The sequence below is a fragment of the Vipera ursinii genome, assembly GCF_947247035.1.
Source record: "Vipera ursinii genome assembly, chromosome: 1".
NCBI lineage: Eukaryota > Metazoa > Chordata > Lepidosauria > Squamata > Viperidae > Vipera > Vipera ursinii.
Window position 1 is genome coordinate 348,613,588 of NC_139512.1, and position 25,232 is coordinate 348,638,819.

At 38.3% G+C, this 25,232-nt stretch overlaps 1 protein-coding gene across 2 annotated transcripts in view; it reads right to left on the bottom strand.

Moving 5' to 3' along the window:
* Positions 1 to 23,203, bottom strand: part of NLK (nemo like kinase) — a 138,862-nt gene extending 115,659 nt beyond the window's left edge. For both annotated transcript variants that reach the window (XM_083379758.1, XM_083379759.1), the window contains exon 1: positions 20,562 to 23,203. In XM_083379758.1, coding sequence (XP_083235884.1) covers positions 20,562 to 21,019 — 458 coding nt within the window. In that variant the 5' untranslated portion in view covers positions 21,020 to 23,203. The remainder of the gene's footprint in view (positions 1 to 20,561) is intronic.
* Positions 23,204 to 25,232: the final 2,029 nt, after the last annotated feature.

Sequence of the window (25,232 nt, forward strand, 5' to 3'; positions counted from 1 at the left end):
TTTTCTCCCTGCCCTCCAGAATAAACAAAATTATTTAAAATATTTATATTTTTCATTCTACCAGGATCTTAGGGCATAGAAAATGAATAGATTGCATCCTTATCAAAACCATTAAAGCCCTTGAAAAATAATTCTGAACCATTTAACCATTTAAAAACTCACAAAAAATTAACTGCTAAGCAATTTTTGTGGGATTTTATGCCAAAGAGCAATGAAACAAATAACACATCAGCCTCTATAAAAAGGTAAAGGTTCCCCTGCACATGCGTGCTAGTCGTTTCTGACTCTAGAGGCCGGTGCTCATCTCCATTTCAAAGCCGAAGAGCCAGCGCTTGTCCGAGGACATCTCCGTGGTCATGTGGCCGGCATGACTAGACGCCAAAGGCGCACGGAACGCTGTTACTTTCCCACCGTAGTGGTCCCTATTTTTCTACTTGCATTTTTACGTGCTTTCGAACTGCTAGGTTGGCAGAAGCTGGGACGAGTAACAGGCGCTCACTCTTGTTACACGGCACTCGGGATTCGACCTGCCAAACTGCCGACCTTCTGATCGACAAGCTCAGCGTCCTAAAATACCAATGCTAAAAAAATATCTTTTTTGTCACCATTGTAATTTGGATTTACCGTTCCTCCAGGAAGCACAGCGTTTATATTGGGAATCAACTTTCATTTTATCCCCTCAATAACCCTCTTAAGGTAGGATGGACTAAGAGAGGATAAGACTGGCCCAAACTCACTGTGTTTCCTTGACTCAAGTAAACTTGAATCTGGGTCCAAAACCATAACTGCTTATTAAAGAATAATGGAAAACAAGTGCCTTTCACTTTGTAATTACACTAGAAGCTTGGAATTTAGAATAAATGTATTCTTCTAATATTCTTATTTTAATAAATTGCATTCTTCTAAATTTATACCTAAATAATGTGAAACAAAGTTCCTAGACTTACAGACAGATATACCCCCCTCCGCAAAAGCTTAATACCAAATAAAATGCCACCAATCATAATGGCAGACCAAATATTTTGTCCTGCAATGTAAGATGTGAATTCAGAGCCTTCCCTAGAATCTTCTTCATACCTATGATCGATGTAGGCAAGAACTATTCAAAAATAAGCATGTGTATTACGAACACAGTTCCTTTACTGCAGAGCATGTACACTAACAGTACATATAGACATCTGTTCCAAGAGGCCTTTGAAATGGCAATTCAATTCATCCTGTTAATTTTTTTACTCACTAGTTAACTCCTGTAAGTAATTCCCAACATATTAACACGACCTCCTTCCCTAGAAGTCACATATTAGGGCTGTGCAATAATCTGGACTTGTATGGGAAAAAAGAGATTTAAAACCTGAGGGTACCAGGTAGTTATATCATCCTGTCAGCACTCCTTAATGAAACTGTTTTTCCCCCTCAGATCATCTGAGAAATAACATGTGTGATTTAAGGAGGTACTGATATTGTGAGATGCATGCCCACAAAACCTCTGGATTATTCTCCCCCTCCCCTTAACCCTTGTTCACCCAATAGCCCAATCACATTATTGTTATGAATAGTGAAAACCTTTTGTAATTTAATTCTTTCAAAGTGAAAATTTTATTTGAAAGTTGTATAGGTATATGTTTCCAATTCTTAAAGCGGCAAAGGTGTCGTTTTTTTTCCTTAGAAACAAACTACCTCAATTGTAGTTTGAGGCCATCACCTGTCCACATTAGAAGCACAAAGGCATTAGCACAACACAAGAGTGTTACCATAACAAGACAAAGATATGTAAATAGACTTGAGAAAATAACTGATTATGTTTTTCCAATCAAGAAAGCAGAGATAGTAGATCCCATTAATCTCTAGTGTTTCAATTACTATCAGCTCCAAAATAAAATTTGGGTAACTTCCTAAAACAAGGTCCACAATTAAAATTTCCTAGACAGGAAGTTTAGCCAATATAGTTAAATGCTTGCCATCACAGTGAATCAAGATTAAAAGCTCAAATGAATGGAAAAAGCTCAGCTGAAATATCCCCGTGATATATTTGTGTTTAGCCTACATTGTGATGATATGATACCATGAGTCAAATTCGATTATGTCAAATTAAGATGTTTTGTCATCTTCTATGTAATTTTAGCTGCAAGGAGAGGGGGCTAGGTAACAGTTGCCATTATATTTTAAGACAAAAATGTACAGCAGGACTACTCAGTATTTTTAGACAAAACAAAAGTCCAGGCTACATGGACAATGAACAAAAATCTTAGAAGAAAAAGGAAGCCTTTCAAATCACATTAGTAGAACTGACATCTACACTGGTTATTTGGACATAAAATGCTGCAGCAACTAGTTAGGCTCAGTCCCAATTAAAGTTCTTTTTTATTCAATTTCTTACAGCTAACACAAATTTATTTCTAACATTTACTTTTTAAAACATATTTATGCTTTCTCAGCTTTAGGTTCCATGCTATGTATTTATTGCAATGTGCGGATCCATGATAGCAGAGAGAATTAAAGACATATGGAAAAGAGGAGGAAGTAACAAAATCATGGAAGCTTGGAAGACCTAGTTTGGTTAAATGATTAAGGCACTGGGCTAAAAATCAGGAGACAGCAAGTTCTAGTCCCGCCTTAGCCATAAAAACCAGATGGGTGACATTGGGCCAGTCACTCTCTCGGCCCAACCCATCTCACATAGTTGTTGCTAGAAAGGAAAACAGGAAGAAGGTGTACTGGAGATAAGTTATTTGTAAAAAAATAAAAATAAAGGCAGGATATAAACAAACAAGAGAAGGGAGAAGATGAAAAACAGGGAGAATGGGAAGCCATTGGGATGATCATGACTAGAATGACCACCGTAAAACCACAGGCATTCAAACAATTCTGAATAGGATGGGGGTGCGATGGGAGATTCCAGCAAGAGATTAGTGAATCTGGGAGGAATAAAGAACTGATACTTGAAAGTATCCCCTTGGATGTTTGGGAGGGCCCTGGTTGTACAGCAACTGGGGAGGCACATGTGAGGCTGGAAGTTGAAGTAAGATGGAAATATAATAGGAGGCAGTTACAAGTTACAGTTACAGCTAAAATACAATCACTGAGCGCTTTGGCCTCAGGCTACTGCTTCTAAATGTCAAGGCTTTCCATAATAAATCTATCTCATCTCCAAGTTTGGAATGAGAGGGCAGAAGTGGTATTGCATGAACTGTTTTTCCTATCCTCACCTGGTTTTGGGTGCTACATTAGTTATCACTCTGCAGATAGTCCTCAAGTTACCATCATTCATTTAACTATCAAACAACCATAATAATTAATCATTAGCCCGCCAACCTTTACAAGATACTAGCAATGTATTAGAAAAAAAACCTGGTTTAGAGGGTTACACAAAATTTAACAGTTCAGAAAAGTGCCTGTGGCAGGGAGATTAAAGGCCATGATAGTTGGTAATATAATCCGGTCAAAAGGAGTAAGAAGGAGCTGCAGATGGTCTTTTGACTGGTTTATCATAAAGAGGTCATTACAGAGAAGTTATTTTTGCAGCGTATCTACGGAGCTCTAAAAATTACAGTACTTATCATGCAGCATTTATGCTGTTCAAAATCACATTGACACTATGTCAGAATAGTAATTCAAAAACAATGTATGTGGAAATCTTTTTAAATTGCATGTTACTAAGATATGTAGGGATGAGGGGATGGTAACACACCCTTAGAACACATTTTGTTAGTAAAAGAGTAATAATTCAAGTTTAAATTTGACATAGCTAAACCTGTTTTATATTTTACTCAGCATCATAGGGTAAGCACATATAAACTGGGTGTACGAGTCAGGGAAAAGAAAGAAAATCAGTAGCTACTATTCAGTCTCAATGCTCACTGGATTAATCTTGTCTATTCCTTCAGTCTAAACTAAAACTATCTCAAATATTGCAAAGGAAAAAAATCACACAGAGGAAGACCAGGATAGCAATGCAAACACTATTGTAGTATACAGATAATCAGTTACCTTCACTTTAAAAATTATACTAACTTCTCTCTTATGAAATACATCCAATCATGATTAGCTATTGCTTTGAACTGTATGTGCAGATATCAAATCAACTCCTACGATCAAAGCAGAGTTAAGCCAGTCTTCCAAAAGTAAAACATTTATTTAGATTTTCAGATTATAAAAAATAACAATGTCCCATCAGGTTAGGTTAAAATCTTCAAATGTTAAATCCAAAAGTTTATAAATTTATAAATCAAAATATCTGGGAAAAATCAGCAAAATATTAGGCAATGTATTAGTTCACTAATGATTATTTTTATTTATTTTATTTTAATTTAATTCCATTTATATCCCGCCCTTCTCCGAAGACTCAGGGCGGCTTACAAGCTTAGCAGTAGCCTTCATTCTATGTATATACCTGCTTATTAGGGCTTTCACACACACCCCAAGCGGCATTATTACAAAGTCAGCTTAATTGCCCCCAACAATCTGGGTCCTCAACAATCTGGATTAATTATGGGACATTAATTCATAAACCTAAATGGGGAAAAATCAAATTATTACTAGCTGGCAGTAAAAATATAACAAATAAGCAAGTCCCCCAACAGTTTACTCTGAAGCAATATACCATATTCAAGTCTCTAAGGTACAAATAGCAGAATATCTCTTTGTATAATACAGATCTACAAAATCACTGGTTCCTTCTTCCGTCCTGCCAACATTATTGAATCCTTCTTTTTCACTTTGGGATAGTAAAATCCTAGCCCCCTACCAAATTTCCATTTGACCACAATCATCCCAAAATGGCAACATAATATTCTGCCATTGTGAAGTATTGTATTTATGAAGTATTCATGATTATTACTATAAATACTGAATTACTGTAAGTTTTAACATAATGTTCTAGGACAGAGTTCTCCAAAGTGATCAATATCAATCCTCAAGGGTCAATGGAACAATGGAAGTAGTCAATAAATGGTTGGGGTCAAAAGGGGGCCAGTAAATGGCTGGGAGTCAGTGGGGTGGGGGGTTAGATAAATGATGAAAGGTTATTTAGGCTCATTAATATTTTGGGGTCACTATGTAGTATTGTGCCAATCAAGGGAAAATACAAAATCCTGGCCATCTAGGTATATGACATACTGTGGTTCCACGTACTCCAGAAAACCATCTGCTTGCTGTGGTCCTTCAAAAAGTAAAAATGTTAGGTGTGGCCTATCTTACTGAACTCATTTTATTTTTATTTTTTTTACTTTATTTCCTTTGACTTCCTCTCTCCACTGCTCATTAGTTCCTGAATAATAATTTGCGCTACGGGTTGCTTTGTTTTACTTCCTCTAGCTAACACATCTAGTTTACTCTCTAATCCCCCTCCAATTTATTTTTATGATCCTTTGCCCCCCCCAATAAATCTCTGCTATACCAATAATTTTTCCTTAATTGATAATATCTAGCAAGCAGAATCATTCCAAAATATCACACCAGCCAGTTATAAAAAGTTCAATTAATTGTTTTTATTTTTTTGTTTAAAGAATTGTGAGTGGCAAAAATAGTCCCCACCACCATGTAACTTTTCTCTATGTTGAAGTCTGATTTCTTCCCCTCTGTTACCTATTTCTCCTCTTTTAACAGCAGTGGTGTCAGTTTTCACTGATAATAAAACCAATGCCACTACCAACTGAAACACAATACCAATACTTTTAATATGTTCTCCTGTTTGTCAGAGCTGGAGTTATATATTTCTATGAATGTCAGCCAGATATCCACAGATATCTCTGTGCATTCACCTTTCTTGACATAAACAGCTTTGTTTTTAGAAAAAATATTTCAGCTCAGGGGACTTTGCAAAATTGATTCTAATTGCTACTTCGGCACACACAAAAGACTTATGGTCCCTCCAAAGCAGTGAACAACAGTTTTACAAGGGACTTCAAAGAGATAAAGATTACACACAAAAGACAAGTTGCACTAGAAGGCACGATTAAGCAATGAATGGCTTGCCTAATGTGTTTGGTGATTCTACAAGTATTCCCCCTTATATATTTAGGTACTTTTATATGGCAGGTCCCAATATATATTGCCATTATTATTCAGTAGCCCAGCAGATGAAAACTGTATTCAGCATTATTTCTCAGTCAGACCGAGAAAAAAAATTTCTCTATTCAATCTACATTAGTGCTAATATTACTCTAAACACTTTAAAATGTTACAAGAAGTATCAAGTCCTAATCTACAACTTTTTTTATCCTCACAATTTGTTTACCTATCCCATTTCTACCAATGCAATAGTGCTTATATTTCTCAAAGAACTTCTGTGCAACATTGTACATCAAATCAAAAGCACAGCAGTCACATACGATTGTTCAGCAGAAGCTCAACAAAAATCCTAGTGGAGCTTACAAAACTCATTCACCACATAGGCACACAATAAACTGCTTATATTCTAAAATACTTTGGGGAAAAACATGAGGGAAAGTCAGCTCCCCAGAGAAGGAAATATTAAAAGGGCAGAAAAATATATTTCCTAAAAAGAAATGGAAGAACCAGGAAAGCATGCCTAGTTTCCTTAATAGTCTCACAGTCTCCTTCCCCACAAGCAGAAAACCAGTTCTATAGGCATGCAAATGTGAACCATCAAGAAGGTTGGAGCTAGAAGCTTAGGAAGACAAAGGCCTAACATCTACATACTCCAGCCCCAGGAAAGCAGGGGCTGGGACATACCCACAACCATCAAGAATCCTAGAAGGGCACACCTGGACTCAGGTCAGGATATGTGACACAGGAAATAGCCTCAAACAGGAACAGGAAATAACTCCAAACAATAGAGTCCAGGGGGTATAAAAACCCACTACCCACATGTGCTCAGTCCTTTTTTTCCTGGATCCATCTTGCTGTCTGACTTTCCTCTGCAATAAACTGTAACCCTCTTCCCAAAGCAGTCTCCATGTTGTTTCTCCCCGGCTTGGATGGAACCACGATGAAGACTTTTCTTCCGACAAACACATACTTGAGGAACCATCGCATCCCTATGGGACTGGCCCGCCCAGCCCATGCCAGCAGAGGAGGCATGCTGTGGACTCTGTCGGTCAGGGAATTCCTGCCGACAGGGTCCAGGAGAGGAGCCTTCTCTGCCATGCCTCCTGCCCTCTGGAACATGAGGTCTGCTCCCACCCGCCTGACCTTCTGTAAGGGCCTGAAGACGTGGCTCTGCCAATTGGTTTGGGGGCCTTAATGGGGGAGTTTCACCTTGGAGATGGTTGATGGACCAACAGCAGATCCCTCTTCCCCCTCTGCATGTCCTGATTCCTCCCTCACCAACTTTCTGCCATCATTTGTATTTTTATTATTATATTATTATAATATATTATAGTCCTCGACGTATTATTATTACAGTCCTCGACGTACAACCACAACTGAGCCCAAAATTTCTGTTGTTAAGTGAGATATTTGTTAAGTGAGTTTTGCCCCATTTTATGATCTTTCTGGCTTCATTTGTTAAGGGAGTCACTGCACTTGATAAGTTAGTAACCTGGGTTGTTAAGTGAATCTGGCTTCTCCCTTAACTTTGCTTGTCAGAAGGTCGCAAAAGGGGATCACAGCAACCTTGGGATACAGCAACAACGGCTATAAATATGAACCAGTGGCCAAGCATTTGAAGTTTGATCACATGATCATGGCGATGCTGCAAATGTCGTAACTGGAAAAACGGTCATAACTCACTTTTTTCAGTGCCGTTGTAACTTTGAACAGTCACTAAATGAACTATTGTAAGTCAAAGGACTACCTGTATATGTGTTTGTATGGTTTAGTTGCTTTTAAAGTTAAGTCACCCATTGCACTGAGATGGATGGTAAACAAATTTAATAAATAAAAAAATATTGCTGATCTCCACTGTATTGCACAACTAGACATTTGTCATCTCAGAAGAAATATCAATGATGCCAAGCCTGCCTAAAACATTCTTAAGTACTGCAATTTAATTTTCAAATAATGTGGCATTCAGATCCTTAGATGAGATATTGCTGTGGGCAAAAAATGTATAAGTGATTATGTTTAAAACAATAGGTTATTTATGGGGGAAAAACTCACAATGGAAACATGGAGTACAAGATCTAGTTGACACATCCTTTCATCCCATTAGTTTAAAATTATTTGAGTGTCACAGTCTGATGCTTACTATATATGCTCTTCAATATACTATGGCATGTTTAAATAAAAGTGTTCTTTTTAACTTGCTTATTTTATCCTGAGAACAAGCTCTTTCTCACTATTTGTGTTTGAGGAGAAAAAGAAAATGTATTGCAAAACTAAATCCCATAGACATATATATATATATATATATATATATATATATATATATATATATATATATATATATATATATATATATATATGTAAAGGTAAAGGTTCCCCCGCACATGCGTGCTAATCGTTTCCGACTCTAGGGGCCGGTGCTCATCTCCGTTTCCAAGCCGAAGAGCCAGCGCTTGTCTGAGGACGTCTCCGTGGTCATGTGGCCGGCATGACTAGATGCCAAAGGCACACGGAACGCTGTTACCTTCTCACCGGAGTGGTCCCTATTTTTCTAATTGCATTTTTACGTGCTTTCGAACTGCTAGGTTGGCATAAGCTGGGACAAGTAACAGGCGCTCACTCTGCTACGCGGCACTCGGGATTCGACCCGCCAAACTGCCGACCTTCCGATCGACAAGTTCAGCGTCCTAACCTATATATATATATATATATATATATATTTAAAGTACCATTTACATTATTTTGCCCTTTTTGTTTTGTAATCTCATTTTCTATTAATAATCCCAAAATAAAGTAGTATTATCAGTTTAAATCATCTTGCCCAAAGCATTAATTCAGAACAGCATGCAGCACGATTGAAACAAGTTAAGCCACATTTAATAGGTGAATAATCTACTATGGAAAATTTAGTACATTATTGAATTGTGAATTGCACAAATATCGTTCCTGTTTTGAACCAAGATGGGAAAACAATTTCCCACCGCTCTTTGAAAATAAGAGAAGGTACTATGTAACTACGACATTTGTGCTATTCAATAATTCTTAAGCTCAGTAGAAAATGCAGAGACAACCTTTAATAACCACTATATTAACATCATGTTGAAGCTTCTTCTACTTCCTATGGCCCTCTTATATTGCTTACACTAGATTATATTTCAGTAGTAATATCTGGACTGATCTTATTTGTACAAGGTCAGCACAATTCTAAATCTCAAAACAAAACACTGAAAATTGTCTAGAGTCCAGCAACAGCTCTTACACTACAGCACTTGGACTGAAACACGTTAAGTCAATAGCTCATAAAGGCAGCATTGTTAACATAAACTATCTCCAATCAATTGCTACCAAGGTCATAGTAGAAATAGTAGCTGTAGCAATGAGATATCCTTTCTTTATAACTTTCTTAAATTTATTGGGAGAAGATCAGTGCACTGCATTTCATCCCCCAAAAGGTTCTTTTTAAAACCAGCTGTTGATCAGAATTCCACATTTGTGGGAGTAGGGGACGGGGTAATAAAAATGATTCAATCAAGTATATTAACAAGGAGACCAATTTAAACAATTTCATCTTAGTGTATATTCAGTGCAAATGGCAGAGAAGGAAAAAAGTATAAGAATTAACCTAAAATAAAATAATCCATATTTGAAATATAAATAACTCATGGAGAGCTAATTTTGGTTCTCAATACAGTTACAATCTGTTCAGCTATAACATTTGCAGAGAAGAGTTGAAACAAATATTGGATCACTTCTGTGTGTAATGCCAACATGCAATTACACAGACACAAACAATATTAAGACCTGCAAATGCTATGCTAGAACAAAACAACCAGGTTAGTCATGAGGCTGACCTGTACAAATATTTTCCAAACGCTGACTCATTCATAAAGATTTGTCTGTAACCCCTGGAATGAAACGTGGAGGTGGGGGAATTAGAAGAATTAAATATAATTTCCTCAGTTTTTAAACATTTGAACTAAAAATACATTTACATGAGTATTAACAAATCAACTTATCATCTGTGAGTACAACCAATACAGTTTATACAAATGTGACTGGGATTAAACACTGCACTGAGCCATAATGAGATTTGATTTTGATTTAACTAAACATGTAAACCCAGCCAACTGCAATTTATGACAAATCATAGTTAAGTAAAATTTGCAAAAAGAGAAAAATTCCTTCACATTATTTATATTAATTTAATGTTCTTTATTCATAAACAAAAATGTTTAAGCAGCTTACAATTAATCCAAATATTCAAATTAATTCAAATGTTTAAAAGAATTAATGATTGGGGTTTGAAAGTTCCTAGAAATGTCATGGTATTTTGAACTGGGTCCTCGTTGAATCGTTTTAATAGTTAAGAAGTAGCAATTCCCTTAGGCCAGGGGTGTCAAACTGCCGGTCTGCGGGCCAATTGCATCATATGGAGGCCACGCCCACCCCAGCTCTGGCAATGCAAAAAAAGTCGTGATACGTCATGACACGTCATGTGACGTGGCGAGTTTGACACCTGTGCCTTAGGCTATCAATTGATTCCTTCTAAGATGACATGAAATGAAGACTTTTCCAATGACTTTATCAATATAGGGAAATAATTTACCTACATGAGGCAAGAAGGGAAAATTCACACCAAATTTCTGTATTATTTAAGCAAAAATCCACAAATGGGCAAGCAATTTCAGTTAGGTCACATTTATAGGAAATAGTAAGTTTCTGGTTTCTCTGTACTGCAAACTGAAGAAAGTCAAAACTTGTAAAGAATATAAGCAGGACATTTATTTTGGAACACCAGAATAGACTCAAAGCAATGAGATAAAAATAATGAGTAATTTTTGAAAATTTAGGTTCACTGTATTCACTAGTTTATCATATGCTCACTAAGGAACTGGGTTGCTTGCCCCAGGCATTCCCACAATTTCCCTCCAAGCAACAAACAGATCAAGCTGACACAGTCATTCATGAAATCACACTGCTTTGGCATTAAATGCTCCAGACAACAAAAGGACTTGCTACATTATCATACAAACATAAGAATCTTCTACATACAGACATTTGGCGTAGTTATTTCATTTTGAAATAGTATTTTATAAAATTAAAAGTGTGCACTTAGTAATCAAACACAGGATTACATGCGGCCATGATCTGTGAAAACATCACTGTCATTCTCTGAAGAGATCTGAAAGGTTTTACTATAACTGTCAGATAATATATTTTCTTCAAAGAATGTCTGCTTTGTTTTCTGTGTTAAAATATAATTACACATGTAATAATTACATTTCTCCAAAACCATAGTTGCTAGTATTATATTCTTTACTCAATTGATTAACAGAATAACAGAACTGGAAGGGACCTTGGAGGTCTTCTAGTCCAACCCCCTGCTCAGGCAGGAAACACTATACCAGGGGTGTCAAACTTGCAACGTCACCTGACTTGGGCTTTTTGATTCATACTGCTAAGCTTGTAAGCCGCCCTGAGTCTTCGGAGAAGGGCGGAATATAAATGGAATTAAAATTAAAAAAAAAATACAATACAATCACTCAGCTCCTCTTTCCTATTCCTGTTTGTTTTTCATTTTTTTATTACATTCCTTATCTTCCTGATTGAAAATAGAAGACTGTATTTTTCAGTTATTCCAGAGAGGCCCAAGACTGTCAGGTACTTAATAAAACAGGAGGGAATATTAACAATATTATATTTTTCTTAGGTATCACAGTTGATTATCATAGCTAATATTTTGTCTCAAAATACTGGTTACATAAATCAAAGATTCTTTATTTGAAACACTAAATTCTAACCTTTTTTGTTTGTGTCTTTGAGTCAACGTTAATTCCTGGCGATTACCTGGATTAATTCTTTCAGTTCTCCTGGCAAAATTTTCAGAAGTGCTCTGCTATTGCCCTCTTTCTAGAATTGACAAAAAGTGACTGGCCTAGTTCACCCAGCTAGGTTCATGCCTAAGACTGGACTAAATTCATAATCTCAGTTTCCAGGCTAGTCCGTTAACCACTACTGTACATCAAACTGGCTCTCTTAGTTTTGGCTCCTGGTGACTGCTCCCTGCAGTTGTTTTGCGGCAGTATTGGTTTTATTTATTTTATTTTATTTTATTTTTATACCGCCCTTCTCCCGAAGGACTCAGGGCGGTGTACAGGGCAATACAATAAAATACAATATATAAAAATTAAAAAGATATTAAATACAATAGCCCAATTTAATAAATTACAAAACGTTAAAAAAACCCCAAACCCATCAGACCAGGCCGGCTTGTTCAAATAAATATGTTTTTAGGTCACGTCGGAAGGAGCGAAGGTCGGGAGCCGTCCGGAGCTCCACCGGTAAACGGTTCCACAGGTCTGGCGTGCCCACAGAGAATGCCCTCCCCCTGGGGGCCGCCAGTCGACACTCTTTCACCGACGGCACCCTAAGAGGCCCTCTCTGTGGGAGCGCACTGGACGAAGGGAAGTTGATGCCGGCAGCAGATGTTCTCATAAGTAACCCAGACCCATGCCATTTAGGGCTTTATAGGTCATAACCAGCACCTTGAATCTTACCCGGAGGGCAACTGGAAGCCAATGCAGCTCACAGAGTAGAGGTGTTACATGGGAGTATCGGGAAACTCCCACCACCAAACTCCCATCACTTTTCTCTAAGGGTGAGAAAAGTGATTTGGCCCAAGATCACTCAACTTTGTGACCAACAAAGAACCAGAACTCACCATCTGGTAGTTTCTAGTCTTGATGTTTTAATCACTACACCAAATTGGCACTTTGCTACTGAAAACCTGGGCATATATATTTCTTTTAAACCCTAAACTGTAAAAAAATTAGAAATTATTCTGAAGGGAAATAATCTCAAGCAGTGGGCTTTTTAAATCAAGTGGTTCTGGTGTTTTAAAAAAAAACTTTACCCAAAAGATGTTTTCATATACAGCATTCCCATAGTGTTTCTGTGCTTAAATAACTGAAATGTGGTGTTACATCCACCACGAGAATCTTGACTAGGCCAGTGAATAATGGAATCTGCTGTGGAATCAAGTATCTATAGATAATATTAATTAGAAACAGACAACATATATAACTCTAAATATTGGTAACTGAAAACCTCAGCCACCATATTAAATAGTGAGGGATAATGAAAGTTTTATTTTATCAACATGTGAAGGGTCTTGGTAAGATAAGATTTGAAAAAATTTTATTTTCACTTTATTTAGAAAGTGGGTATCTAGTTCTTTTCAGATAAGCCAATCAACTTTTGTAACTTTTCCAGCACTTTTTTTGTTTCTTTTAACACTTTTTAGAATTATTGCCTTTTAAATTATTCATGTAGTACGGAATATCTACAGTTAGTTGCAATTTATGGCACCCAATATAAAATAGCATGAAGCATCAACTGTCCTTTCCAGTGCAAAAACAAGAGGTAGTAAATTTGAGCCAATGTACTGTATTTCTGACATCTTAAACAGAGCAGAGACACAAACTAAACCCAGTCAAAACTACTTGTTTTTTCCCCCCCAATTCAGTATAGTAGGGTGTTCAACCCTTGAAAAGCCCATTGATTGCATTACAATGTGAACTCTGCCTATGCTAGAATACCACTCAAGGACCCATTATTTTACCAGCACTAATGGAGAAAAAGGACACACTGGCCTAATTTGATAGCAGTGAACATTCTGCTCTGGAGTCAGCTTCAACTGCAACTACATATTATTTCTCACACACAGCTGATTTTCTAGCACAGAGAGTATTAAAATCTTAGGCATCCTTTATCTTACTAAGTTTCAAAATTGAAATCCAGTCTTAAAAGTGTTGTGTCCCTAAAAAATTTAAAGAATGACAAGTTTAAAATTAGAAATTTATTTTTAAACTTGTAGAATAATATGAAAAGGAAAAGATAAGGAATGTAGATACTGACACACTCACTTCACTGAAATAAGACTCCTTTCGTAGGACTTAAGCAAGAACTTTTGCGCATAAAGTCTATGCCCCTGAAACAGTAATATATACATATTAAATACTCATTTGCTCTTGGCTCTGCTGGTATAAGAACACGTAAAGAGGGTCAACTGTAATATATTAATGTTTTACTAAGGATTAAATTTTAGCAGCAAAAATTCCAGAAGCGTTAGGTATACTTGTTCTGCATTGTTTTAAACTATGGTTTAGAAAGATAGGTTATGCAAATATCTGCTTTACATTGTTTGAGTATTTTTAATAGAAAAGTAGGATAAAACATTCTAAATCACTTTTAAAGTAAATTGAACTGGAAATGTATTAAAGATATTAAATGTCTAATGTTAAACTTCTTCTAATTTATGTTATTTTCCTAAATGTATTTTTATTTTCTTAACTAAATTTTTTCACTAAATTCATGGCTGCCCAATTAAACAATGCGAGATAGTATACAAAAAAATAACTCAAAAAAAAACCCACATAATGTTAAAACATATACAATATATAAACGTATATGCGAGATGCAAAATATAAAATGGTGATCAGCACCATAATTTTTAAAAAGAACAATCATAAGGGAACTCCACTCAACTAGCCCCAAACAATTGGGGAAAGTCTTATCCGTAGAGTTGTGGACTATCATACAGAGATCGTTCCAGAGAAGAGGGGCAGCCATTCAAAAGGCACCCTTTTTAGATCCCATAAGTGGCAAGATCTAAAAAAAAGGAGACCAGGAACATTCCTTTCTAGTGGGGCAGATAGATGTTCTTGGGTTAAGATAGACCAAAGCAACCGAGTCCTATTTTCTGTAGGGTTTTAAAGGTAATAATCAGTACCTTGAATTGCAACCAAAGCCTACGTTGCACAAGTATAATATAATTACCCACGCTGCTGCATTCTGGACCAATTGATGCTTCTAGATGGTCTTCAGGGGCAGCCACACATATTGCATGTTGCAGAGTTCAAATGAGAAGTGATTAAGGCATGAGTCTTGACCATGAGCAGGGCTTCACATCCCAGGAATCAGCACAACTGGGGAACAAGATGCAGCTATGGAAAGCCCCCCTCCCCTGGCCACTGCTGCCACCTGTTCTTTGAGTCCAAGAAAAAAAACACACACTGTGCAGGTCTGAATGGCACGGGTCCATTCATCAGGGACCAAATATAAAAATAACATTTGCAACTTTCTTTGCCAGCTTCCGACAAAGTCAATGGGGAAACTGGCAGGAAATTGCAAATGGTGATCATGTGAGGTCTTTGCTTAATGAGCTATGGTGCTTTGCTTAATAATGGTAACTGGGAGTGCCAGAATTGTCATTGTTAAGTGGCTCGGTCACAGGATGTTCCCCTTTACAACCACATTGCTTAGCAACAATAATTCCAGTCCTAATTGCCATTGTCAACTAAGGACTATCCTAGATGACTGAAAAGTGTAAGTTCTGAGGTTTCTAGAAGTAAATCAAAGCATGGGTAGACCCTAAATGTTTTATCTACCAAAGAATTATCCTTTAAAGTGCTATTCTCAAAGTGCATCTTAGGAATAAGAAATCTGCTTAAACTTCTGCCTGTTGTGACATGGCCACAAACTGTAATAGTCAATCCTTTTAAATTTTTGCTTGCTCCATCAGAAGGCAATTCACTAGTATTATCAGGAGCATCATACTCTCCAGAAAACACAAATCTTCCAAGGTTTCTTAGTGCTGAGCACTATGAAGCAGTACTGCACCCAGCACACAATACTTTAACTGTTTTGCCATTCCCAAGAAAAAAGTGTATTTATCACAGCAGAATCCAAAGAAAACTGGCTCTTCAGCAACCAAGATAATACCATACTGAAAACAATTTCACTTCAATGGCTTCTTGGAAGGATTTCACAAATGCTACAAGTATTTCACCCATTCCAAATTCCTGAGGATTCTTCTTTTTAATAAACATAATTAAACATAGTGAATATCAGCCTGCTCCATTTAAAAAAAAAGATTCTACGGTAGAATTTCCAACCAACGAAGCCTCAAGTAAATTGGTGTAGACATTAGTAAAAATATTGTTAATATTCCTATTTTTATACCAAAAAAGATCTCCATTTTTTAACATGGAGTCCCTGCGGATTTTATTCTGCTAGTCATTGGTGATTATACGGGATGGTGCTCATCTCTGTTTCAAGGTCATTGAGCCAGCGTTGTCTGAAGACATTTCCACGGTCATGTGACATCACGAAGTGCTGTTACCTTCCCACCAAAGTGGTACCTATTAATCTACTCGCATTTGCATGTTTTTGAACTGCTAGGTGGTGAAGAATTGGGATGAGGACGGGAGCTCACCCCATCACATGGCACTCAGGTCTCAAACCTGAGCTGCCGGCTTTCCAGCCAACAAGCCCAGCATCTTAACTGCTGAGCCACCGTGCCACCTTTTTTTAAAAAAAATGACTGTTATAAATTGAAAAGTGGCAAACTGCACTTGCTTGTTTTTTGTTTTAGCTTATTCTGAAATACACAAAATGAAACTGATTTATGCTTCTGTAAACAACTGTGCATTTTTCATACTGTATACAACTACAATAATCAGTTTCTCATTATTTCCCCAACAATCAGATTCAGCCACAAGGGAAGCAACATTGCCTATAATAGCAAAACCAAGACAATACTCTGGAAACACACTCAGTTGACCAGCAAGAGTCAACTATATGCGAAAAACTGCCAAAACATTAACAGCTTAAGATTGATACACAACATCAGTGAACTGGAAAAACAGTGTGTGCAACAAAAGATCCAATATTAACACCAGCCACTCAACTACAGCACAGAAGACTACAACAGAAGTGCCAACACTAATCCTACCCAGGGAGTCTTCAAAATGGAACCTTCCTTATTGCTTTTGAGAATGTAAAAAAATGGCAGCAATCTTTTTTTCAAATTTTTACCTTAACCTTTTTCAAAGTTCATTAAAACAAACTAAGCATCAGTAATTGAAAATTTTAGCCTCCTTAATATAGGATGGATTTAAACAAAACCACACCACAGCAGTGTATAATTCTGTAATTATCTAAAATCATTCAATAATATCATACAAATATAAATATTACACGGCTGTTGGATTCAAAACAAATGCTCAATAATTCAGATTTATTTTCCTACATACTCCATCAAAGGATAATGGAAAGTCCACAGGCATCATTATGAGAACTTTCCAATGGGTCCTAACAAGCAACTCTTATATACAGGCATATGATTTCAAATGTTGAAAACAATATATAACAATCACAACTAGTAATCACTGATAACTCTACATTTGTGGAAGATAATATTATGGTCAACAACAGCAGGATTGTTGGTGTTGAGTATGGTGTCTTGAAAATCAAGTTGTAAGTCTAATCAATAAATAATACATTTTAAAACTATGACTCTGAACAATCTAATTTAATTTGAAATTTAATTTAACTAACAATAGATAAAATCTGAACAGAGTTCAGGATATCCCATATACATGAGATATACATTATCCCAGTGAAATTATATTCAACTCCACAGAAACATAACATTTTCTGAAGTAGATTTAGCCTGTATTTATGCCACAGTGTAAATATTCCAATACTGAAAAAGTAGCTCTTATAAGTGGCTTAATAAAGTGAAAAATAAAACTATTATATTTGCCATGCTTAAATTTTAACAAACTTGTGGCACTTTGAAAAACGAAAACCTCAGACCCATTTTACAAGCTTTCAGTCCCCTATAGATTACTTCAAAGATACACCACACATCTTTGTTAGAGATATAAAACCAATCCTGAACACAAAGTCCAATTCTCATGAAGGTGGTAAAATGTGCACCAGGGTTTTACCATCTCAGACTGCAGCTGAGGACTCACATGACTGAATGGTAAATGTCACAAAGAACAATCCTGAACCTACTTGCAAATATGTCATTTCTCTAAATGTAGAACTAATCCTTTCAGCATACAACCTCTGAGTTCATATTTTAAAGCTGAGACACAGTATTCTTTAAACTAAAAAGAGCAGTGTTTGTTTATATATGACTATGTTGGCAAAATTAATATAATAAATCTGGATTATATGGAGAAAAAGAAAACTTTCTATATTTATCTATTTTAAACCTGATGACCAAAGATCAAGCAAACAAAGTAGGTAGAAAGAGATTTAAATAGATCCATCTGATAAAGTGGACATGATGCATGAAAGCACATGTGAAAATAAATGTGTTAGTCTCTAAAAAGTTACAAGGCTCTTTATGTTGACTTTGCTACAATGGGGTTTGCACAGATACCTCTCTAGTAACTTTTAAAAATGTTTATAATTAGACATTTTATATTTTCTGTACAGTAATTTTTAAAATCATACTTTAAATTAACAGATTTTATAAGTTATTGCCTTTAAGTTTTTTTAAAACTATTGAATTTGTATCCTAATAAATTTGTTTTGCTAAAATATTCTCAATGTGAATATATAACATACCAATCATTTTAAACTGCCCTCTAGCAAGCCAAAGCATCTGGATTAAAAATAATGCAAGCATCTTTTTCAACAGAGAGGAACCAAAAACAGCAAAGACCTAGAAAACTAAAATATATAAAATTTACCAAAGTTCACTTTCACAGCATTTAATAAACATGTATAGATCTGAGGGTAGCATAAAATAAACCAAGTAAGATAAATTTTGGAAGAGAGTGACAATCTATTTTAATTTTAAAATTCTCTCTTAATTTCAGGAGGATATAAGCAGCAAAGCAAATACATTGGACAAAATTTTCATTTGTGATGTGGGAAAATTCACAAATTGAAAAGCAATGCATTTATTTAAGTTTTTTAAATGATGAAACCTGTTTAAGCAATACATTTGCATATTTTCAGTCACCAATCTAATTTAAAACCAACTATGCTTTAGCTGTCAAAACCACTCTGTTCCAAAGCACTCAATTACAATACATATTAATCCAGTGAATCACAGCATTAATATATGCAATGGTTTTAGTTCAGCACTGTCATAGCATGACAACTAAAGCAAGCAAAGCATTTCTTAAAGGACAAAAGGCATTTTTTGCTGAATCAAGAATTGTTATTTTGGTAGTATCAGAATACAAAATAAAAAAGGAAAGCTTTTTTGGAATCACTACTGGGCCACTGAAAAGCTCGTCAGCTGTCTAATTTCTGACTGTTTTAAATAAAAATGAACATTTATTCATGCACATATGGCTTCATGTCTCAATATAGGAAAACAAGTTAAAATATGTATTCCTATAAAAGATAAAAAGGAAACATTTTATAAAAAAAATCTAAATGCCTTTTTGGTTAATACTTGGTATAATAAACAAAATGTGAGGGAAGTGACATAAATAACTTTTTTTTCTTTAAAACATATATCTATTATGAGGGGTAGGCCAAGCAAGCAGAGAACTATTAAATCCTGAAATTCGTACAAATGTGATAAAAATACATTCCTTTTACAGAGTACATGCAGGTTGTGCCATGGTGACAGGATCATATCCAACCCAAACAGGATGGAATAATCCATTGGGTGAGGCATAAAGTACTGAGATCACAAATTAAGAGTATACATTATGTGCTATTGCAGTGGAAATGCAGGCTCCAATCACCTGCCAAGACCAAAGTCCAAAATATATTGTTTCCTATACCTCAGCTAGTCACTAAATAAAATAAAAAAAAGAAATAAGTTCAGCTGTTTTTATTTGTAATTAAAAACAGATGTATGAAATGCTAATTTTTCTATGATAAAAGCTGCAGGAATAGTATAGCTTGATTTTATAAACATAAGACTTTTCTAAAATAAAATGTTTTTTTTTAAATGTAACCATGCAGCATTCAACTTGAAGTAATGTTGCAAGGTAGGCAGTAATCTTATATAGATAAGATATCCATAACGAACCATGATGACTTCAAAATGACAAGTGTTGCATGATACATAATTAGACAAGTCACTAAGTTATGAACTATTCTGATGTGATAGGTACAGTATGTTAAATCATATTATTTGTATAAAGACATCATCACAGTATACACTTGTCATCACCCCCTCCCCCCCATAAATATATTATTTTGCTTCAATAAGCTACATGCCACCGAATTCAGTGGGACTTCTATATAAACTGAGACTCAAAGGATGACACTATTAAGCTAAAGTTACAGTACTGAAAAAGTTTTGGCAAGTCAACTTCCAAGCATACAGACATGGGTAACATGCTCCTGGAAGACAAAAATTACCAGCTTCCAACCTTCAAACTGGAAAAATGTTTAGGGACCTCCTTCAAAAATATTGGTCAATCAAAAACAGTTAAATCCTTACGGGGTGCCAATGTTGGTGTCACTGGAAAATATCATAAAATTAGTCATTTTGATATATGTTATATTAATAGAAAGATTTAATTTGCCTTCATTATATTGCTTTAAAAATATTAAAGATACATTCAAACTGAAGTTTTCTATATCACGTCCCTTAGCTAGCCTTATAATACAACAGGTCTGCAGGGGAACCTGTTGAAAAATCAAGCACTCCAGTCTGAATTACAATATATTTTGCTGTGGCTTAGAAACAACTAGTCTACAAGAGCTTTGCTCCCTTTACTCACCAGACAACACCAAAGGCTCCATATCCAATAGGCCTGTCTGGTTCAATATCCAGTTGTTGTTGTGAATGATGAGTATGCTGATGATGGTGCGCTTTAACTGCAGCTGCTGCTGCAGCTTGTACCTGAGCTGGGGCTGCTGCTGCTGGTCCAGGTGCTTGACCTGGTGCCGGGGATGGAAAATATGGCTGCTGCTGCCCCGGATTTAACATGGCGGCAGCAGCTGCTGCTGCTGCTGCAGCTGCCGCCGCTGAAGAACTATGTTGCTGTACAGGATGTACTGCGGCTGCAGAACCGGAGTGCAAATGGTGTTGAGAATGGTGATGGTGATGGAGATGAGGAGGGGGAAGGTGAGGAAGGTGATGGTGGTGATGGTGGTGGTGACCTGCTGCTGCTGCAGATGTACCGCCATTGTAAGCCGCCATCATTTTTGCGCTGACTGTAGCACTACAAAGAGACATTCAAATGATGCCCTCTGATTGGATAACAACTGGGTCAAGCTGTCATTTGGCCACAAAAATGAAGTTTACTACACTTCCATAAACAAGTTGCCCACCTTCAAAAACATGGAGCTCAACAGGCCTTTATGTCTTCATCAATTGAGAAAATGGAGGCTTGTATATGTGCGTATGAGCATGCAATAAACCCCCTTACCCCAAGATGGCTGGTGCAGTTGGTACTAAAATGCCATACCTCCTCCACTTCTTCTGGGCCAGTCTTGAAATTTCAACTCAATCCCCCTCCCCTCCAAAAAAAGGATGCAAGTTCACCCCCCTAAAAAATGTTAGGAGTACTGACAAACCCACCCCTTCCATTCCCACATCCTTTTCATTTATCTTGTCAAAACATGTAGGATGCCGAAGGCCTTCTACAGCTTTCCTCCTTTCTGCTCTGGATATACATCCATCTACCTTTTATATTAAATTTGAAAATACATGAACAACTTCCACAGGATTGAACAGGTCAAGGGACATCAAGTAAGCAGAAATGAAAGTTTCCAAGAGTAATAAGGGGAAGAAAATTAGGAAAGAATGGAAGACTGAGACTGACAAATATGAAGGGGGGGAAAACAGAACAAAGGAAGTAAACTGAAAATTTAAAATTTGGAAGTGAAATAAGGCTATTTAAATTATCAGTAAAGAACAATGTTACAAAAAATTGATAGAGAAGATTAAGGGAGGAGCTAGTGGCAGAAAATAGAACAATGAAAGACCAAGAGAGAAAACAAGACTGCAAAAAGGAATGTAAAGCAATCAGGCAAAAGTATGACTTTTAAAAAAAGTTATTGTAAAGAATAAAGAACATATAGGAAAAAGAAGGAAACTACAGAAAAACAAGGAAAATGGATTTGAAATGAATGGATTTTAAATATTTAAAAGTAATAGAATGAAGTGGCAAAAAAGAGGCCAAATTCTACAAGACAACCTTGCAAAAGTGAAAGGAAAGAAATATAAGTAAAAACTGTTAAGCAATTGAAAAAAATATGGGAAATATCAAAGAAAAAACGGGGAAACAGAACACTTTAAAAAGGAGAGAACATTAAAGGGTGCAAAAATATAAGAGGAAATAATTTCTTGCTTTAAGAAAAAAAAGTATGGGAAGCAAAAGCATAGATACAGACAGTGTACTAAACATAGATGAACAGCATACTTAATGGTCGAAAAGAGAAACTTTTTTTAAAGCAAATGGAAAAGCCTGCTGTCCGGGTATGTGTAAAAATAGGCAATAAATATCAAAATGGGAAACAGAAGCGGAGGAAAAGGAAAACGCGGTCTTGAATTAAAGGTGAAGAAGACCGATAAGAAGGAAAAAAAAAAGGCAAGGGGAGTTGAAATTTTCTGAAAAAAAATCTAGAGGAGGATTTGAAGTGCAGGAGATACTCTTTGTACGTGAAAAGGGTCGGGAGAGTAGCATGAAAACTGGAAGAGAGAATGAATGGAAAGCCAAGAAGGTAGCAATGAGAGAAGAAAAGAAACTGACAGTGCTAGGGGGGAAAAAAAAACAGGTGACAGAAAGGAAGGAATGGGATGGACGAGAGAGAGAGAAAGGGGTGACAAGAAAAGCCAGCAGAAAGAGGAAGCACCCAGGGACGCTCCTGAGACTCCTCAGCCCAGTCACCCAGTCCCTCCCCCGAGCCTTTTTTCCTAGACCCCTCTCCTTTGCTAGGTGGGCGCTCTTGCCTGACAGCCTGACCCAGTGCTTGTAGAAGAGAGAAGAAAAAAGGCGAGGCGAGGCGAGCGCGGGGGTGATGGAGGGGAGGGAAAGGGGGGGACGGGCGGGCGCGGGAAAGGCGGTCGGTGAAAGTAGCAGCGCGCTGCCTTCGTCACCGGTGGCGTCTCCAGACCCCCCCCCCCACGGCGGAGAAGCCACAGGCGGGATGAGGATGGAGATGGAGGAGGGAAGAAAAGGGCGGGGGGAGCGCCTCAGCTGGGTCCCTCCTGAGGGGGGGCGCGGGAGGGATGAGGAGAGAGGCGGGCGGGCGGGCGGGGGGTCACTCAGGGCCCACAGCGCCGCCCCACGTAGTCGCAGACGGCGCCCCCCCCCACGCCTCCTCCACTGGCAGCCGTGGCCGCCTCCTCGTCTTCCTCCGTCGTCCCCTCCGGCCGCCGCGACTCCTCGTCGCCGCCGCCACCTCCTTCTCCTCACGGGAGCCCCAGAGCGGAGCGTAGAGCGAAAGAGCGGCGGGGACGCGCATGCGCGCGCCCCGCCGCCCTTCGCTTAACTCTCCCCCCCCCACCACCTCGCCTTTCCCATCACTCGGACGGCGCGCGCGGCATTCGCGCTTGGGGCGCGCGCGCGCGCATCCTCCTCCTCCTCCTCCTCCCCCCCCACCTCTGTCCTTCCAACCAATCAGAACCATCGCTTGGAAGGCTGCGCCGGAGCCGTCTCGTCCAATCCCAACGAAGCGGTTCAACCCACACGGCGGGACTCGCCTTCGACGGCTCTCAGTGCTCGAAAAGGATCAAAGGCGAGGGGTGGGGAAAGAGCCTCCGCCTTCCAGCCAATGGAACACGCCCTTCGCCGTTCTCGGTCCCACCCTCCACGTTCTTTTTGCCAACGAGACCCCGCGAGACTCTCTCACCTCACGCAACCCTCACCTAGATTTTTAGTTCGCGGAATGCAAAAGGAGGAAGTTGGGCGGGCCGCTGAAGACTGATTGGTTGGTCCCGCCTCGATTTGAAGGTTGATAACCAATCAGAAAATGGAGACTCTGTGACCGAGACCAATAGGGGCTCGGAAATGTTTTATTTTATTTTAATATCTCGGGCACGAAGAGTCGAGCCCCTGCCACGGGCTTCGTTTTAAAGGGACCCAGAATTAAATTAAATAAATAAGGGAGCGCCTCTACGTGACTCTGAGTCTAGCCAATCGCAGAAATAAGAGGCGGGGTCAGCCGAGGACATTGCCGCCACGGTGGGAAAAGCGGAGCCGGGATTCCTTGGCCGGTTTCGCTTGCGCATTGGCGGTTGACGAGGAGGGGCGTGGCTGAGCGGGAGCTGTGAAGACAGGCTCGGCAAGGAGGAGGATCTCAATGAGGAAGAAACTTAGAGCAGTGTTTTTTAAACTTTTTCTCTCAGGACCCTTCCCGCTCTTAAAAATTGTGGAGGACCCGAAAAGAGCTTTTATTTATATGTGTTATGCTTATTGATAAACTGGGAACTACTCGTGAACTGGAAAAGAGCTATTGTAGGTCACATCTTCGAAAAAGGGGGGGAAAACAGACCCAGGAAACTACAAAGCAATTAGTTTAACAATACCTGGGAAGATCCTAGAAAAAATAATCAAAAAATCAGATCTGTGAACAACTAGAAGCAAACAAAATCATAACCAGAAGTCAACACAGGTTTGTTAAAAACAGATCATGCCAAACCAATCTGATTTCATTCTTTGACAAAGTGGCTAAATTAGTAGACCAGTGAAATTCTCCGGACATAGTATATATTTAGACTTCAGCAAGGCATTTGACAAAGTAGACCACAATCTACTTGGTAAGCTAGAAAAATGTGGGATAGACAATATCACCACCAGATGGATTTGTAGCTGACTGAAAAACCATACTCAACGAGTAGTCCTTACTGGTGCTACATCCACGTGGAGAGAAGTAAGCAGTGGGATACCACAAGGCTTCCGTCTTAGACCCCGTAGTCTTCGATATCTTCAAAAATGAGTTAGATGGGGGAATAGAAGGGGAACTCATGAAATGTGCACACAACACTAAACTGACAGGAATATTTAATACCCTAGAAAATAGGCTCAAGATCCAGATGGATCTCAACAGACTTGAACATGCAGCCCTATCTAACAAAATTGGGTTGTATCTGCCCTCAGTGTGAAAGGGATTGCCACTCTCGAATTGGCCTTTTTAGCCACATCAGATGCTGCTTTAGGACCTCTTTCCAGAGCACGATACCATAGTGCAGGGGTGTCAAACTCAATTTCATTGAGGGCCGCATCAGCATTGCGGTTGCCCTCAGGGGGCCAGGTGGGTATGGCCAAGGTGGGCATGGCCTACTGGGTGGGCGTGGCAAGAGTGCGTATGGCCTACTGGGTGGGCGTGGCCAGCTCTACATCGTTCGCATCAAGGGTGCCTATGGGGGCCTGGGCAGGAGTGGGACAGATCTGAGGGTCTCTGGCAGAAGGAGGGTCTCTGGGCCAGGGCCAAGGCAGCGGGGC